The sequence below is a fragment of the Anser brachyrhynchus genome (assembly GCF_964034855.1).
Source record: "Anser brachyrhynchus genome assembly, chromosome: 1".
Classification (NCBI taxonomy): domain Eukaryota; kingdom Metazoa; phylum Chordata; class Aves; order Anseriformes; family Anatidae; genus Anser; species Anser brachyrhynchus.
In genome coordinates, this window is record NC_137694.1 from 24,508,819 (window position 1) to 24,526,705 (window position 17,887).

The 17,887-nt window shown below is 35.2% G+C and overlaps 1 protein-coding gene across 15 annotated transcripts in view; it reads left to right on the plus strand.

Moving 5' to 3' along the window:
- The window catches only part of CADPS2 (calcium dependent secretion activator 2), a 315,444-nt gene that overhangs the window by 219,137 nt on the left and 78,420 nt on the right, over positions 1 to 17,887 (plus strand). For 9 of the 15 annotated variants that reach the window (XM_080575606.1, XM_080575607.1, XM_080575605.1 and 6 more), the window contains 4 exons: positions 6,375 to 6,476; positions 11,664 to 11,727; positions 13,574 to 13,697; positions 15,928 to 15,948. In XM_080575606.1, coding sequence (XP_080431732.1) covers positions 6,375 to 6,476; positions 11,664 to 11,727; positions 13,574 to 13,697; positions 15,928 to 15,948 — 311 coding nt within the window. The remainder of the gene's footprint in view (positions 1 to 6,374; positions 6,477 to 11,663; positions 11,728 to 13,573; positions 13,698 to 15,927; positions 15,949 to 17,887) is intronic. The other 6 variants (XM_080575612.1, XM_080575614.1, XM_080575615.1 and 3 more) reach the window with 1 other exon arrangement.

Genomic DNA, 17,887 nt, shown 5'->3' on the forward strand with positions numbered 1-17,887 from the left:
ACTATGGAAACTTTGAAGAGTGTTATGCATTCATATATTTCTTTCCATTTTTCTAGTATGTTGTGATAAGAACCATTTATTGCAATTTTACACTTTGTGTCAAGTGATAAAAGACTGTTCAGAGAAATCAACCCTTTCAAACCTGGGGCAAGGAACTTTGTTGGACTAAGTAAAGGAATATCATTTCATTGCTCTGTCTCTTCTAATCTTTTTTTTAAGCTTCTGAATAAATATTTCCTCTCTTCTCTATGAGAGAATGATCTCTAGAGTTAAAGTAAGGTTGTCTGTATCTTGCTTTTTTCTCCATTATCTTTCATAAACAATATCTAATAAGGCTTAATTTAAAATTACAGATCTTAAGTAAGAAGTTTCAGTGCATATGTGTACAGGGTCACCATCTGACATGAAATATTTTGTCCACTCGATCTCTTTCCAAAAGTGTTATATATTTGTGTTTATAGGTTTTTTTTTGTTTGTTTGTTTGTTTTTATGGTTTTCCCATGAAACCATTACTAGCAGGATTTTGTGGAACATCAGTTATAAGCTGTTGAAGATGCTTCCTCTTTCTGCTGAGCTTCTTATTCACCCAACCCCGGGAGCTCTTTCATTCTGTCTGTGTTGTAATGACAGCAGGTGCAAGGTCTTCTTTACTGCTTTTATTGCCAATTGGGCCTTCTGCTTTAATCTTAGAACTGTTCCCAGGCAGTCCAACAGCTGGAGGAAGGAGCCTGAGATCCCTTACAGTGTAGGGTCTTTAGGGTGTGTTGCACTGGAAGTTATATTCCATCGGTCTGTCAGCATCTTATATAAATTCTCTCTCATGTTTGATACAGCATCAATAGAGTTCAGCAGATGTCTTTTGGTTTTGTAATTTGTCTCATTTTTATATCAGTGATCTATAATGGAAATGGTGAGAGTGGGTGTCTCATACTCAAAGCATGTTTTTATTCAGAAGTCATTTGTTATCAGTCACCATTTCCCCAGAATAATGAAGGAAGAAAATGTATCTTTTAGGACTGATATGCTATGTGAATTTGTGCTTCCAGATCAGAAGCAGTGTTCTCTCAAATCTGGAAAATCTAGTTGATTCTTGGATGTTTATATCGCTCTTCTTCAGGTGAATATAATCTTCCCCTTTTCTGAGGCTCACTGGGCAATGCTGAAAACAGAATTTTTTCACTAGTCTTTCAGTTTCATGTACCGTCTTGTGCAAAGCATCTTGCTTCCTGCTTCATCTTTGGAAACTGATAATCTCTGATTGATATGGAACACAGAGAAAGATGAACCTCCTTTAAATTAATCTGTATTCTCATTTTTAAGTGATTCACTTATAAACATCATACCCCCAAGCCTCTGATGTGAAGACTCTCTAAATAGCTGAGTATTTTTTAATTAATGTTGTTCAGTTAATGACAGAGCTTTCTACATATTGCTGTTGCAGATAGCCACAGGAACATTATTGGTAGAGATCTCCTGAGTTCAAAGCTAGAAGCAAAGTTCTTGGCCCTGTTACAAGTGCCAAGTGAAGCCGTATTGACCTCATCTTTGGTTTAAGGAAGGATATTGTGCTGTATTGGAAAGTGTCGATAATTATACTATGCTGATTGCAAAAGCTGCCCTCACTAAAATATTAAGAGAGGCACATTTTTCAATGTATCAAGACAAAAATATCTGCTTCTGAAAAGCCTCAGAGAAATTGTCAGTAGAAAATAAATCATAATTCACACATTGTTAAGAACTATCCAAACAAAGTTTTGCATATTTAAGGTGATAGGTGCAATCTTAGGCAGTGAAGGAACAGCTATTGCTATCACATACTCTCACCTTCCCTAAACGTTATACATTGTTTTGTCATTAACTTCAACTGGCTAATGTCTATACATACTCTTATGCCTGAGCTAAAATTATAGCATATTAGTACACTCTAAATTTTTGAGTAAAAGAGCAATAATGTATCCCACCTAAAATATTCCTGCATAAAACATCATGAAAATTAAGCTGATCTATCACCTTAATATGTTTTAGTAGCCTTCAGGATTGGTCTTTTTCATTCACTGTGAAAAAGAGGGTATGAACTGCAAGCAGATGTAGGATCAACTTGAGGAATGCATATGGCAGAAGGCTCTATTGTGCCAACTTTTTTTTTTTTTTGTCAGAATGTTTGTAGAATAGTTAATATAAACCACAAAGTGTTTGCTCTTCAAGTGTTTGTTGGTTAAAGCTATCTGTGACTGCCACGTGATAATTTGCTCTCTTTCTTTTCTGTTAATAAAAAGATGTCTGCTCTGCCTGCTTCTAAGCTGATAATGTAAATCACTGTTTTTCATAGACTTGTCTAGCATAAACCATGAACTCTACAAAAGCATTGGTTAATGGAACTGTGCTTTAAAGGAAAATTTTGATATTAAATTTCTGGTAAATGGATAATAAAGTCTCTTAATCAAAATTCTAAATCTTGTTTACTGAGAAACAAGAAAACAAATTTTAATTTTACTAATTTGAAAACTGCCACTGTTCGTTTGTTTTCTTTTTCCTCCTGTTGAGTTTAAAAACAAGGGCTCTTAGAAAGCACTGCCTTCTTCTAAAACAATTTGTTTCTAAAAGCTAAGATGACTTGTAGTTTATGGTTTTGGTTTCCCTACACCCTGAAATATAGTTTATTATATACGTGTCTTGATGTAAGACCTTAGCTGAAGTATTTTTGTTTTCCATATATTTTGTTTTTCATCAGAATTTTTCATCTTTTTCTGGCAGATTATTTTGGTCAGCCTTACTGTTCTCATCTGTATGTATGTGTATATATCTGAATATCAATCTGTGCATTCCTTTTCTCTTACTCTTTTTATTTTTATTTTTCCCATGAAAGACCAAAGTGATGGTCTAAGCTTTTAATGAGGAAAGCTTCTTTAAAAAAGTAACATTTAAACATTTGTAAAATATGCAAAAAGCACCAGTATAAACAATGTTCCAGAGGGGGGAAAAAAGAAAAAAAAAAAAAGTCAGTCATATTCAGTTACTATTTCACAAGCCTGTCACAGCAAAACAGGCCTGTTTAAGTTAATAGTTTCACACTAGAGGCCACTAGGAGAAGCTGTTTCCAAAGTTGAGGGCTGGAATGAATCAATATCCAACCAAATGTCCATCATCTCTGATTCACATTGGAACTGGAATACCATTTTTATCTCATATGCCATACCTATTCTCAAGAACCTTATTCCTACAATGTGTCAATTGACATCTGCAAATTATTACAAGTTTTAAGACCTCTAGACAGCAAAATATATCAACAGGTATTCCAAGTCTTAAAGGATTATGTCAAGTGAATAAAAACTGTCTGTTCTGAGAGGAAACCCTAAATCCATCGTCTAATCAATTAGCTTCCCTAGGAGAACTACCATCAGGACAGTTATCTTGGAAGATTGTTACAGTAAAATTTTCTTTAAAAATTCAGGTCAATCTCTATTTTTGGTGTCATTTTTTAAAATGTTCAAGCAGCTACTTCCTTTTTGAATGCACTAGCTCTAGCTCGTGAGGTATTTATTTCGTATATCTTTCAATATTAAGGTCTAAGTGAATTAAACAAGTCGAGATGTGACCAGAAACAACGTTACATCTATGCTGGTTAGACAGTGATCTAAGCAGAAAAGACAGGCCAATCCAAATCCAATTGACAGAGCGCTCAGAAAATGGAAAAATTATATAAGTGAGAAAGAGAATGCTACCCAGTTTTTGAGTGTTCATTGCTTATTTTTTTTCCTGGGTTTCTAATGCCAAAAGTAGCTGTGAACATTAAGGAAGAAAGGAATGTGGAAGAAAGGAAAATTCACTCTTCTTTCACTTTCTTGGGAAGATACTGTTAAAATGGTGTCACGTGTACAATAACACGAAGACTTGATACTTCTGGAGACAGTCCATCACTTCTTGGTGGAGTTCTTGAAAGAGAGGTCCCAGTCTGTAATAGGAAGGCTTAATACTGGTTTTGAATTGAAAAAATCAAGTCCAAATTGTCACTCGTAGCATCAGGGATCGTAGAGAATGCACATTTGTTGACGTTTTTAGTTGCAAAATAGTTCTGGCGTGACTTCTGGATAACCTAAGTATTTGAAAACCATATGACTGCTTGGTTCTGATCTTCCTGGCAGACACAATAATTTATAAATAAAAATAACTAGCTCAAAACAATGCTATTTTATTTTATTTTATTATTTTATTTTACTCTGTTTTGTTTTGTTTGTTTTATTTTATTTTATTTTGTTACATTTTATTTTATTTCATTTTAAAGAATTAAAGAAAAACTAATTTAAAGAATTAAAGAAAAAAGATCTAGAAGGTAAAATGAGTGGGAATTATGAAAACATTCATCTATTTTTTCTATCTTAGATCATCTCAGAGTCAGATTCTTTTTTCTGTGGATTCTTTTTGCTTGGTAGTAGATAAGACACTCCCAAGAGTAGCAAAAAATGGTCACTACTTTAATGTGTGTCTCAGAACTGTGATGAAAATGCATTTTTAGGTTCTGCTTGTTACAATAAGGCTAGAAAGAATAAGGAAGAAAACAAATTGTGATTCAGAGTTTGTATTGTTTGTAAAAGCATGCTTTGAAGAGTTGAGTTTTTCAGTGCCACAGCTGGTACATTTTTCTAACACCTTTTTGTGTACTCTTTGTTTTTCTTCTGGGACATTTGGTTCTATCCAAACATTCACTGAAAATACATTTAACAGTTCTGAAAATTTTTGGCATTGTCAGCATGGTTCTTTATGGCAACAAACTCAGTGAAGTGACAAGTCCCCAGTATGCAGTGATCCTAGTCTTAGTGCAGGTTGACACATATGACATGCTACTGGCTCACCTTTTTCACTTATTGTTATGTGGACCCCTAGGTCTTTTCTGTCATATATATGACATGCTTCAGCAAGGCTTAATATGACAGAACTATTTAGTTTATCACTCCAGAGCACGATCTCTCCTGACAATGACATCAGATGGTAAAATTTACTTAAATTTGAGCCTGTTCCATCTGTCAGAAGGCTGAGGTAAAGTATCCTGGCACCCGTCAAAAAAAGATAAATAAGTTATTTGCTCTTTCACATCAAATTTATCCAACAGTATATTGATGTGCCTGGTTAGTCATATCTCCACCATATCTGATTTTTATTGTTGTCTTCACAATAATATAAAGAGTTCAGGGATTCTTTCCACCTTGACTTGACAGATCAGAAATATAAGTGATTTAAGGGGTGAAAGAATTGTTTGTGTCATGACCAGGTAGCAAATTATCCTTCCTAGGCTTAAGGATAGTAGAGAAAGTTAAAGTAACAATTTAGCAAAATCATGATGTCTTTTTTCATGTCACTTCAATACAGTTTTCCCAGTTCTAAAAACAATGAGATAGTTTTGGGGGCCCTGGAGAAGGTACAGGGTAGATCTACACTTCATGTCAGAGTATAAACTCAGGTGGGAAGCAGCAGATGTTTTGTTACCCTGGAGCTGGAAGTTAAGTGAGTAGCTGGAAGTTTTCATATATTTTGTTTTAAAGCAGTGTACAGCATGATGTGGGAAAGTTGTGATTGTAAGGCAGAAATACCATTGGGAAATATGTATTTCAATTTCATTAACTTTGTCATTATTTTATTTAAAAGGTATTAATAACATATTTAGGATAAGACTAATTATGTGTTTAGGGTACTTAATATAAGGCTTGTTAATTATTGGGACACGTTAAATTTTATTTTTTTTTTAAATGCCAGTGCTTTAAAAATATTTATTGCATCCTTTATGCTATATTTATATGGAAGTCTTGTTTACATGCTGCTGTTTGTCAATATGGTTTGGGAGATCAAAAATCTATGCTCACTCTAACTGCAGGGATTCTGAGATGTTGCCTTCTCCAGCTTTTTTCACTGTGGTTTGCCTCCCACCTTATTTTTTGTAACTACTTTCAGCCACATTGTGCCTCTGGAAAAATATCTGGAAGATTCAAGGAGCTGAAATTGAGACAGAGATCAGAGTAGGCCCCTCTATTGTGCTAACTACTAATTTTCTTGAGAAAGGATACTATTATTTGGGAGTGATTTGGGAGAAATATGTGATGCCTTGTGTTTATATTGGGTCTAGGTAGCAACATAGGACTTGCATTTAAAAGTCCAGCTCCAAAAGTTCAGTTCTTTGTCTAGTTATAGTCTGTTCTTTCACTATATTAACAAATTACCATTTATCCTTAAAGGCAATGGGGAAAGGTGAAAGGAGAGTAGCAAATGTTAACTGAAAACTTTGAAAATAAAGATCACTGTTCAAAGAACAGGCAGCATGAAGAGATGTCAGCAATTCTTAAAATATTATTAATTATTAAATTCTTAAATATTTAATATTGCAGGCCAGATGGAATTGGAACAGTATCTGTTGATGAGAAAGAAAGGTTTGAGGAAATTAAGGACAGACTTTCCTCCCTTTTAGAAAACCAAATAAGCCATTTCAGGTAAGTGTATAATTTATTCAGTAATACTAAGTTTTGTCTGGCAGAATGTTCTTATTATGAGGTTCAGCACTAATCTTGAACAAACAGAGTGAAATAGTCTACCTGCAAAGAAGTTTTGAAGGTATTAAATATGGAATAATTTATTTGCACAAGTGTTTGTGCTTAGAATTCATTTGCATGTCATGTGAGTTGTATTCTTGCTGTGGTAGAAAAGATTCTGCAAGAATAAAGGCCTGATTTTATTGGTCCTTTTGAACTTTAAGTTGTCTGTAAATCTAAGAAAATTGCCCAAATGAAAATGACTAAGTCATACCACTTTCTGGATTAATGCTGATCGGAAGAGTCATATGAGTAGGTACCTGGTACGTATAGGTACCTACATAGTAGGTACAACTTTTTTCCTAGTTGTCTAATGTCATTTGCTGGGTTTCGTAATATGCTTTCCAAAATCATCTAAGGTCCATCATCTTCAATAAAGAGTTTGTCATACGTAAGGACAGCTGTAAGGACAACTGTACCAGCTGAAGAAGGAAAAGAGTACAAGAAACAGAGCAAACATGGAGTGATATTTCCCTTGGTAACCTTCTAGCAGTTGATGGTTTGTGAACCTTAGCATAAAATTGGCACCTAGATCACCAAATCTATTAGTTTATCACAGTTAGCCAACCTGTCTGCCACCATTCTGCCAATCTGAACATTTTTTAGAATGTATTTATATGCTTTTTTTTTTTTTTATCTCTCTATCACCTTGTGGCAACCTGTTCCACAGTTTAAATAGTGCTGTGTAAAAAAACTTTCTTTTCTTTGGCAAGGTTTGCTATAAGTTAGTTGGATACCCCCTCTGGTGTGATGAGGTGTCTAGTATACACTGGTATCTGTCACGTAGATAATGAGGTTGCTTGGGATTTTTTTAAGCAAGGAGGACATAGCAGACTTCACTTGAGACTTCTCCTCTGTATTAAACTGTATTAAACTAAAGAGAGCTAGGGTTCTCTTTGAAGAGTATTCCTTTGGGGAAAAACAAACAAACAAACAACAACAACAAAACAGTACTCCCTTCTTTCATTTCTCTTAAAAATTCTTCACTGACATATTTCATATCTCCTGTCTCCCATCGGATTCAATAGCTCTTGCCTAAGAAGCAATATAGAGCAGCATAGGATGGAGTGCTTTCTACCCAGGTCTTGGAAAGGCAGGAGACTAGTGACAAAGACAACATCTGCAGCGAGAAGGAATAGTTGTTTCTGTGACAATCTTCTCATGTTTGCTACAAAGAAAAACAAAGGAGTGTGGGAGTTCGGTGAAGACTTTTTGTCTGATTGGCATACCTATGAACATATCAAGTTTTTTGTAGAAACACAATCACTGTAATTTCCAATGAATGTAAGTACTTTTTCTCGTACGCTGTGATGAGGGCAGTGAGAGTAGTTGCTGCCCAAAAAATACTGAAGCGGCAGAAGCCTTCTCAATATGTACAGAGGGAGAAGGGAAATGAGAGAGCAGGAGAAGCTGGGCATCTTCAGGCTTCGGGCATTCACATGAATGAGACTAATTACAAAATGTATAATGATGTCTAAATAATTATTTGAGTTGGAACAAATAAAAGCAAAGACCACCATGTCTGATTACCTAAACAGCAGAGTACGTTGATGAGCTTGGGCTGTATCAGCAACTATGGGATCTTTCTGCCTGATTCTTGCTGGATCTTTAGGGAATTCAAATTACATTAGAAATTCCTCTTTAAGAGCAATTAAATGTGTCATTCAAAGGTGAATGCCTCCATCCTTCAGGTTGCCTTCTGGAATTTGCCTTAAAATCTTATTTAATCAAAATAAGCAAGAGAGCTCTAACAGGTGAGGAATAATCATTATGTCTTTCTTTGGACAAATGATAGAAATTCAAAAAATTAGGTGACATGTCTGGATTTAAATGAGGATGATAGTGTAATACTGGTAGAAGGAAGAATGAGTAGTGCCCTAGAATATGTAAAAGCATACAGAGTGACAATAAAGGACATCCTGATATAGAATTGGCATTAGATTTTAAAGAAAACTTAGATTCAAATTATGTGAAAAAATATATATATATCAGTAATTAACACAGGATAGTCATGGCTGTGAGATTGCTTTCTTAAGAAAATATAGTATTAAAATTACTCCATGTTTCAGTCCATCAAAATTGTTGTGAAAACTGTGAGATGCTGAATATTTTGAAAAATGCATTCAGCAGTAAAGACTGATCCAAAGCATACACAGAGTTTCTCTGTTTCGGCCTTACTGTCCTTGAGTCCCCTCTGAGTCACTGGGCAATCACACCATACCCTTGCATCTTCTTGCTTCTGCTGTCCTTTCTACTATCAGCTTGAGCATCCTTGCCTTTTATGTGTGTCCTAACATATTTTAAGGACTTTCACATTTTCCTGGTTTGTTTTACAGTTTACATGTTTTACAGTTCTTACATGCCAAATTCTCTACAATAACTTCTTTAACTTTCTCATGGAGTCATATAGAAGGTATTTTGTTTGTTTAACCACTTTTTTTTTTTTTTTTAATTGTGGCATGCATTTGAGCTGTGATCCTACTTACTGAATTTTACCTCAGACTGCTTGTAGGCTTATTGCTTTTTGGACATCACTTTAAGGTTTGGACCTTTGTTTTTCAGGTTCACGTTTTTTCCTTAATTCCCATTCTTGAACTGAGTATACATATACTGAATTTATTTGGAATGATTTCTTTTGCTACACTGCTAAATGTTATTATTTTGTGATCATTATTTTGTGTCCTGTTTACACTTGAGACCAAATCCAGAACAATGTCTCTCTCGTGGGTCCTCAATTAATTGTCCAAAGCAGCAATTCAATACCACGTTTCAAAATTTTATCATTATATTTCATCCTAATGAGTTATTGATCAATTGTACATGTGTGTAGTTGAAATCTCTTAATATTTGTTATCAATTTGTAGTTTCTCTAATCTCACTTAACATTTTCTAATTGTTCTCATCACCCTAATTGGAGGGTCAATAGTATAGTAGTACAGTTTTGCAGTTATAATAAGGGATTCTCAAGGATTGCCAACACTGTTTTTTTTTTTCCTTTTTTTTTTTTTTTCCTGTAATATGTAGGAACATTTCTAAGCTTTACTCTTGCTCTATTGCTTTGCACTGCATGCACTAGTCAGCTGTCATTGTGGACAGTTTAACTAAAGAGCATATTTCCCTTCTTGCCTTTTCAGAGCTGCACTGAACATTTGCTACGTCCACCTAGGTCACATTGATCCAGCAAAGGTTTTCTCCCATGCCTGTCAGCCAATCCCCCAGCTTCCAGTTTTAATACTGTCTTGTGACTTTTTAATTTTCGTTGCCATCAGCCTGGCTCCATGGTGATTAAGATGGAGCCTGCCCATCCTGTGCTGGTGGTTCCTTACTTAAATATTTCCCAGTCCTTGAGGTACTTAACTTCTCTCTGTCATCTTTTCTACCCACTGAGATTCCAGATCCCTGCCTGCCTCTCGGGCATCAAATGTGGAAGAGCCACTATTTCAGAGAAAGCTGCCATGGCTGTCTTGGACTTAACCTCTTGCCTGGCTGTGTGAATTTAGTCTCTGGAGTATTCCTTCTTCGCTTCTATATGTTGTTGGTAGTAATGTAGAACATGAGTCCTGCTCCTTCTCTATTCTTCCCTAAGTAATTAACACACACAAGTATCTCCTGAGGACCAATACCTCTGTACCCAGTAAAAGGCTGTAATGCTGGAGGTAGGACTGCTCAGAGTGACCCTTTAGGCATCAACTGTGACCGTTTCCTTTTCTCTGAGCTTCTTATCTTGAGAAAACAACTCTTCCCTGTCAGAAGCTCTTTGTACCAATTGCACATAAAAGCTGTCTGCCCATGTCGTACTCACGGATATTGAACAACCCCCAGGTCTTCAGTCTGCATTTTCAACTTTAAACTGTGTGGATTTTGGAAACTTTTTATGCTGTTTACATTGCAGAACATACGCTGGTTTGAAATATTAAGTATAATCAAAGAATGAGTGACCTTTATTCAAAAACTACCATTCCGGGTTAGTAAGAATAAACCATGGGAAAGACAAGTCAAGGATTATAGAAAAGAAAGGAAGAGTCAAAACAACTAAGGATTTGTTCTGTTTTAAGATGACTTAAAGCCTAAGGGGCCTTAAATCTGCTTTCCTAATTTGTTAACAGGTCCCCAAGAGTTGTTAGCACTACTGTAGGATAGAAAGAGAATGAGGCAAAGCAAATACTGAAATTCTCTCAGCTGGAAATCCTTTTTTGACCTCATTTACAGGGCTTTATTTTGGCTGACCAAAAGGCATATCTAAAATTCACTGGTCTGAATCCTTTTATCATTAGAAAATATTTTACTGTTGGAAAATATTAGAACATGAGGCCACCGTTGAGTAATAATAAGAGAAAAATAATCTCAGCAAAGAAATCCCTTTTCCAATTGGGGATATCCCACAAGATTTTATAGACAGGATTAGGAGAGGCTACTATTACTTTAGCTCTAGAGTCTCATTGAGCTGATCTATTGGTTCATTCAGCAGACAAAAATTAAAAACAAAGCTAAGAATGGGATCACTTTTTTAATTTACATGTTATATGTTATTGGAAGTGTGGAGACAGAAGTAGGTATGTTTTAAGTCCTAGCTGATAAAATTAAAAATAACACAAAATGCTTTTCCAAACTATTTATAGTAAAATAGGAAACATTATAGAATATCTGCACAAGTTTTTGCTCCAATATATCTCTAAAAACTTAAATATCAGATATTTTATTCTTATATTAATCCAATATTAAAGCTAAAAGATAATATACAGAGTGTTGCTTCACTGTCATGTCACTGTTATTATTGCATGAGAAATAGTACCTCTTTCCAGGAAGATGAAAATTAAGCTCGTCAGAGACTATTAATTATCCTTCGTAGTTGAGAAAGTGCATGCAATGCTTTTTTCCCTTTGTATTTTTTCTATATTAAGGCCTGAGCTGCTGGTGGGCTGATGCTGTTATAGTATATATATTTTCCATGGCAGACTAGTGAAGAGATCATCTGCTTTCACTAGAACTTTGCCTATGGGAGTATGATATTAAAATAATTTAATGTGAGTTTTGTACACATATCTCAAAGTAAATTCTTACCATTTTCTCTCTCTCTTTTTTTTAAAGATACTGTTTCCCTTTTGGACGACCTGAAGGAGCTTTAAAAGCCACACTTTCATTACTTGAAAGGGTAAGTTTGTCAATATACTTTAAATTCTGCCTGAATATTAAGCCTGCATTTTTCTTTTGCCTTCAGGCCACTGAAAGTTGACTTGATTCTTCTTTAGTATTCTACTACTGGTTTTAGTTGTTCACTGGAAGGTGGGTTTTTTGTTTGTTTTTGTTTTGTTTTGTTTTGTTTTTCTCAATGTTTTCCACAGAGGCAAACAATTGTTCTCTGTAGGACAAATTTCCTGGAATTTCACTTTAAACCATGGTAGTGACTCTTTCTTTAAAATTGAATGATTACCCAGCATTATCTGTAAAGTAGTACAAGTCTACTCTACAGCCCCTCTTTCCTGCTGTCTACAACTTCCTTGCCACTGATGTTGTCAGTACTGATACATAAAATTAAAAAGCATTTATATAATCCAAATAATCTTCTATAAATATGTAGTCTGAGTCAATTTAAGGAAAAAAAAAAAAAAAAGCTATGTGCAATAAAACTGTCATGGGCAGTTAGCAATGTAAAGCCCTTGACAGCAAATCCTCTTTTACTGACTGAAAGGGAGAAGGCCTTTTAATGGTAAAAGCATCTCTGCCTTCTCAGGGGTAAGAGAATTTAAAATTCCAACAGGGATTTCAGAGGACTATCAGTAGGAGCCTGAAGAGTGTATGAATGGGGAAAAAAAAAAAAAGAAAAAAGAAGGAAAAAAAAAAAAAAAAGCTTAGGTCCCACTCTGTATATCTCTACTAAAGTCAGTGAGGTCTGGTCCTGGGAAGAGACAGCCATTTAGCTCTGCAGAACTCACCACAAATAGAGATTCTGTCTTAGAAAGCATTCTCCCCCTCTGCTCAGCTCTTTTGAGACCCCACCTGGAGTACTGTGATTAGCTCTGAGGCCCCCAATATAAGAAGGACATGGACCTGTTAGAGGTCCATGAAGAACCTCCTATGAAGACAGGCTGAGAGAGTTGGGATTGTTCAGCCTGGAGAAGAGAAGCTCTGGGAGACCTTATTGAGGCCATCCAGTACCTAAAGGTACAGGAAAGCTACAGGAAAGCTGGACTCACTCCTGACTCTTTGTCGGGAATGTAGAGATAGGACAAGGGGTAATGGCTTTAAACTAAAGGAGGGTAGATTTAGATTAGATATAAGGAGGAAATTCTTTACTCAGAGGGTGGCAAGGCACAGGAACAGGCTGCCCAGAGAAGCTGTGGATGCCCCATCCCTGGACGTGTTCAAGGCCAGGTTGGATGGGGCTTTGAGCAACCTGGTCTAGTGGGAGGTGTCCCTGCCCATGGCAGGGAGGTTGGAATTAGATGATCTTTAAGGTCCCTTGCAACCCAAACCATCCTATGATTCTATGATTGTGTGATGTTTCACAAGGATGTGCTAAATTTGAAAGACTTAAATAAGGAAGAAAAGCAATCAGTATGAGCTACTTCTGATGGCACAGTACATAGTTTCTCCTTTACGCTGTTGAAGAATCAATGGTATACAATGGTGGAAGCTTTTCCACAGGTGAGAACAAAGCAAATTTTCACATCCACATGTTCTGTGGGTACCATGATCCAAACCACGCAAGGAATGCTCTTGTTATACTGTTCTTGGTGTCACCCAAATGAAAACTGATTGGCATGTTGCAAGATGCCAAACTGTAGAGGTATCTTGCAGTATCTTGTATAGAGTGTAAATATAGTGTTCAACAGAAATCTTTAAAGACAAATATCAAGTTCTACCAGCTGAAATATTTCCTTTTTCATTTCTTCCTTTAATTATTATCACATCTGAAGTAACATTAGGATACTTCTATCCTTTTCCACTGAGTATTAAGTAATGAGTGTAACCAAGTGGTATAATTGTCTCTGGTACAGGTTTTAATGAAAGATATTGCCACTCCCATACCAGCAGAAGAGGTGAAGAAAGTGGTCAGAAAATGTCTGGAGAAGGCTGCCTTGATCAATTACACTCGACTTACAGAATATGCCAAAATAGAAGGTTAGTACAGCAATCAACTGCCAAAGTGGCTGTAAAAGCCAACAATGCCTATTAACTGAATATTCTGTGAGCAGCCTTTTGCCTTTCCTGAACAAACCCCTTCCACAGCAAGGGGAAATGTCTCATTAAAATCTCAGCTGGTGAACTATGGAGCTTTTTCCTATTCATTGGCTTTAATATGCCTCCTGGGACCCTGTTTGAATGGAAGACCAGGACTTCTTAATTTAAGTTGCCCTTTGTTCTTACTTTTGAGTTTTCCACAAATCTAAAAGGTTGTTTATGGATTATTTTTTATTTCTCTAACTATTTCTAGTAATTAAACTACTGACAGGAAATTGTTTCTTTATCAGCAGTAACAGTACCTTGAAACTTGAAAACTCTGGATGTAGATGCCTTTCTGATGTATTTATAAGGCAGACAGATAAGTGTCATTTATTTTTGCCATTGTGTTTTCAGATGTATGAAAATAATCTGATGATTAAAACTTTAATTGCATCTTCATTTCCTGAATGAACTAATGGGACAAAACGCTAGATTTTATGGTAATCAGTAGTTTTTCTGGAATTTACATATGTTCTGGAACATATACATTGAAATTAATTTAAGATCATACTAAAAAATTGGCTAGGAAACACAATATCATTTTAGTATTGTACAGAAGTAAGTAAACCTTATGTAGAACAAAAATGAAGTCAGAATAGTGGCATGCTTTGTTAAAGGCACAGCTGTTACTCTCCATAAAGCACAGAAAGCTATATGTGTACAGATATATTCAGAAGAAGAAAACCATGTGTGTGCATCTATATAAGTGTTTCTTTGGAGGTACTGTCAATTAGCATGAAAATAAATGATGACTTCTGCTTTAAAAATCTGTTTTTTATATGGTGAGGAAGGATTTTTCATAGCATATATTTCTAGAAATACACCAGAAGAAATAGTTATCATAACAACAAAATGAAGAAGCCTCATATGTCTAGCAATATTATAAAGTCAGCTTTTTTTCCTTTTTCCATTTCTGTTCAAATTCTCTGAAAAGCATGATTTAACCAATCTCAGAAGTGATTAACAAAAAAAACCCATCTCATCACTATAGCAACCAGTATTATATCATGGGAGTAACAACATGAAACCATCTTAGTAACCAGTTTATCATAATTAATTATGATATCATGTTGTGTTAAAGAAAGAAAGATGAATATTAAATCTGTTCTGGAAAACAAGAAAGCAAAAATATGATTTCCCTTAGTTTTTATCTTCCTGTATTCATAAGAAGGATTTTTTGATGCTCAATATTAGTCTCTTAGCAAACCTGTTGAAATAATGGGTATAAAAATGGAAATAGTTTTTTAAAAATTACAAAAGTTTGCAAAAGATATATAAACGCTCTGACACTAAATTGGATTGGGAAAGGTTTTTACAATGAAGTAAATACATCTTTGTTCAGGATTTTTAACTAAATCCTAGAAAATGTTGGCAGTTCACTGTGAACATCAAATTCTGCCCTTTAAAATATGCATACTAGTAATACTGCTGTAAGCAGAATGCCATATAAAACTGAAGTCAACTCCATGGCATATATTGACTTGCAAATTTCTTTTTGAATTTATTTTCTTTTGGCTGAAATACAACTAGGTTTCTATAAGTAGATTTATACTCAAGTAATTGTAAGCCCAAAGCACAATAGATAATTGCCTATAGAAGTCTATTACATCAAGAGAGATAAAGTACTTTTTCTGAGAATAAGTAGAGTACTGTTTGAAAGTGAAGGGCTCCAACGCCATAACATCAGAAAATTAAACACATTGGTCCTCAGTTGCAATGAGACCTGTATTTGTCTATTTCTATACTGAGGTTATTATAAATATTCTACATTTTTACCAATATAAATGTAATAGTTTTCATCCATTCCCTTTAGGTTTATGGGAGCATTATTTTATCCTGTGCACTGAAATGGTGTTCTTCTCTTGAAGTAATTAATGCCTATATTTGCGTTAATTACTTATTCCTCAAATTGAATTTGAGGAGACAAAAAGGAGAGAAGACAATGCAGTGGTATTGGCGTTTCTGCCACAGTCAGGACTGTCACTGCTGTTCTCAAAATTTTAAGAAGTCTTTAACTCTTTGGTATTTATTCTACTCTGATGAAATTAAAGTAGTTGTATTTCTACAATGATTTTTTTCCTTTTCTTTTTTTTTTGTTTTTGTTTTGCTTGTTTTGTTTTATATTTAGCAACGGCAGAAAAGGACTCAGGTGATTACTGTTTGTGTGCATGTCTGCATGTGATTTGGTGTGTTGGTGTGTTGCATCTGCATCAATACCAAGATATTGACCAGAACATAAGCAAGCCTTAAAATTAATTTTGTCGGTACAGTATAGTCCCTGTGTTACTCATTTGTACCAGTGCTTAACTATGATGTGTATATTTATTAGCAATTCAGATAATTTTATTATTCTGTATATTTTGGAATATTGAAACAATTGTAGTTTCTGTGAAAGAGTTGTAACAAAGTGATGCAGAGAAGTTCAGCTGTTAATCCAAAATGAAGATCTTGATAAGAGAACTAATTTCATAAGGTTTGTTTTCCATCTCTCTGATATGGGTGTGTTTTGTAATAAGTTTCTTTTTCTAGTTACAGATGAGGTTTGAGAGTGTGGTAGTTCTTTGTGTTTCAGATTTCTTGAATCTGATATGGCATATATTCTACAGTAATGTAGAGAGTTTATTGAGTGCTTGTATCCAAATAATTAACCAAATGATCAAAAAAGAGCATAGCTGAAGTATTGTCTACATGGTGACCAAATAGTAATGGCTACTCAAACATGTGGCTGAGTAGTGGCTATATGGATATATGAGGGATTGTACATATATATGCACGTTGGAATGGAATGGATTGGAACGGAATGGAATAGATGCACACGCTACTTTGTCTTACCTTTTTTAAAGATCTACACACAGATGCAACAGTATCCTGATTATAATACTTTGTGGGGTTTCAGCCACAGCTGTGGCAAAGAGTTGTTAGTTTTCTCATGAATACATTCATTTTCTGTCCAGAGAGACCAACTCGGGTGATGACTTTAAAGGTTGCATCCAGGTAGTTCAAAATGGAGCTCCTTGACATTGAGGGGCCTGAAGGGAGAAAGAAAGTCCATTTTTCACTTTCCCCTTCTCTGTAAGAGGAACAGCTTACTTAGCCAGTAAGCAAGCAGAAAATGCTAGCAAATTATAAAGACTATATTTTTAAAAGTTATGTTCATAACTGAAGATTCCAAATAATCAATGATTCCCAAGACTTCCAATGATTTTCATGATTTTCATTAGAAAGCTTTCAATGCCCTGGAAATAGAAGTGCTGTATTCAGAGTTGCAAAAAAAAAAAAAAAAAAAAAAAAAAAAGTAGTTGTATGGGCATTTCTGCCACAGCTGATTAGAATAAGTTCAGATGAGCTCACATGACAGTACCAGCTTTAGGTGCCTGACAAGCAGATGATCTCCTGACCTTCTCCGATCAACAGGGAGAGGATCTTGAAGCAAGTGATCCAGAGCACTTGGAGGCACCTTCAAGAATTTCTCTGAGAAAGGACGTATTTCATGTCATCAAATACGAATGCACCCTAAGAAAGTTTCCTTACTGTTTAAGATACCTACAGCTAGATAGCACAAATATTCCAGGTAGTACTTCTACTCATATAGTTGAAGAAAATATCTCTTCAAATGAGAAATTTAGGAAGTGTTGAATTTGTGAAATGAGGAAACTGAGTTTAGAGTTTGTCTCCTATGACCTTTGTGCTCCAAAACCTCAGTTGTACACTTCTGTATAACATGTATCACCTCAAGTAGAAATCTTTGTTTCCCACACATTTGCTATTCTTATTTTTTCTCAAGCCCATTACATCAGAATCACAAACCATTAAGCACAGATGACATACAAACACAGGGAAAAAAAAAAAAAAGAAAAAAGACTGTTCCTATTTGCAGTCATTTTACATTAGTTTTAAGCATGCTTTGAGAGGAACTATTGCCGTGTTCTTAAGATTCTAGGATAGCAAAGCCTATGGCATACAGTGAGTAAATGGAAATTTACTTCATGAGTTAGGTGAAGCTAGAGGTTTGGAGGTTGTATTTATAATTTAATTGCTTAGTTAAATTCTGTTTCTGACTAAAATACAGGTGAAAATTAATGAGACCA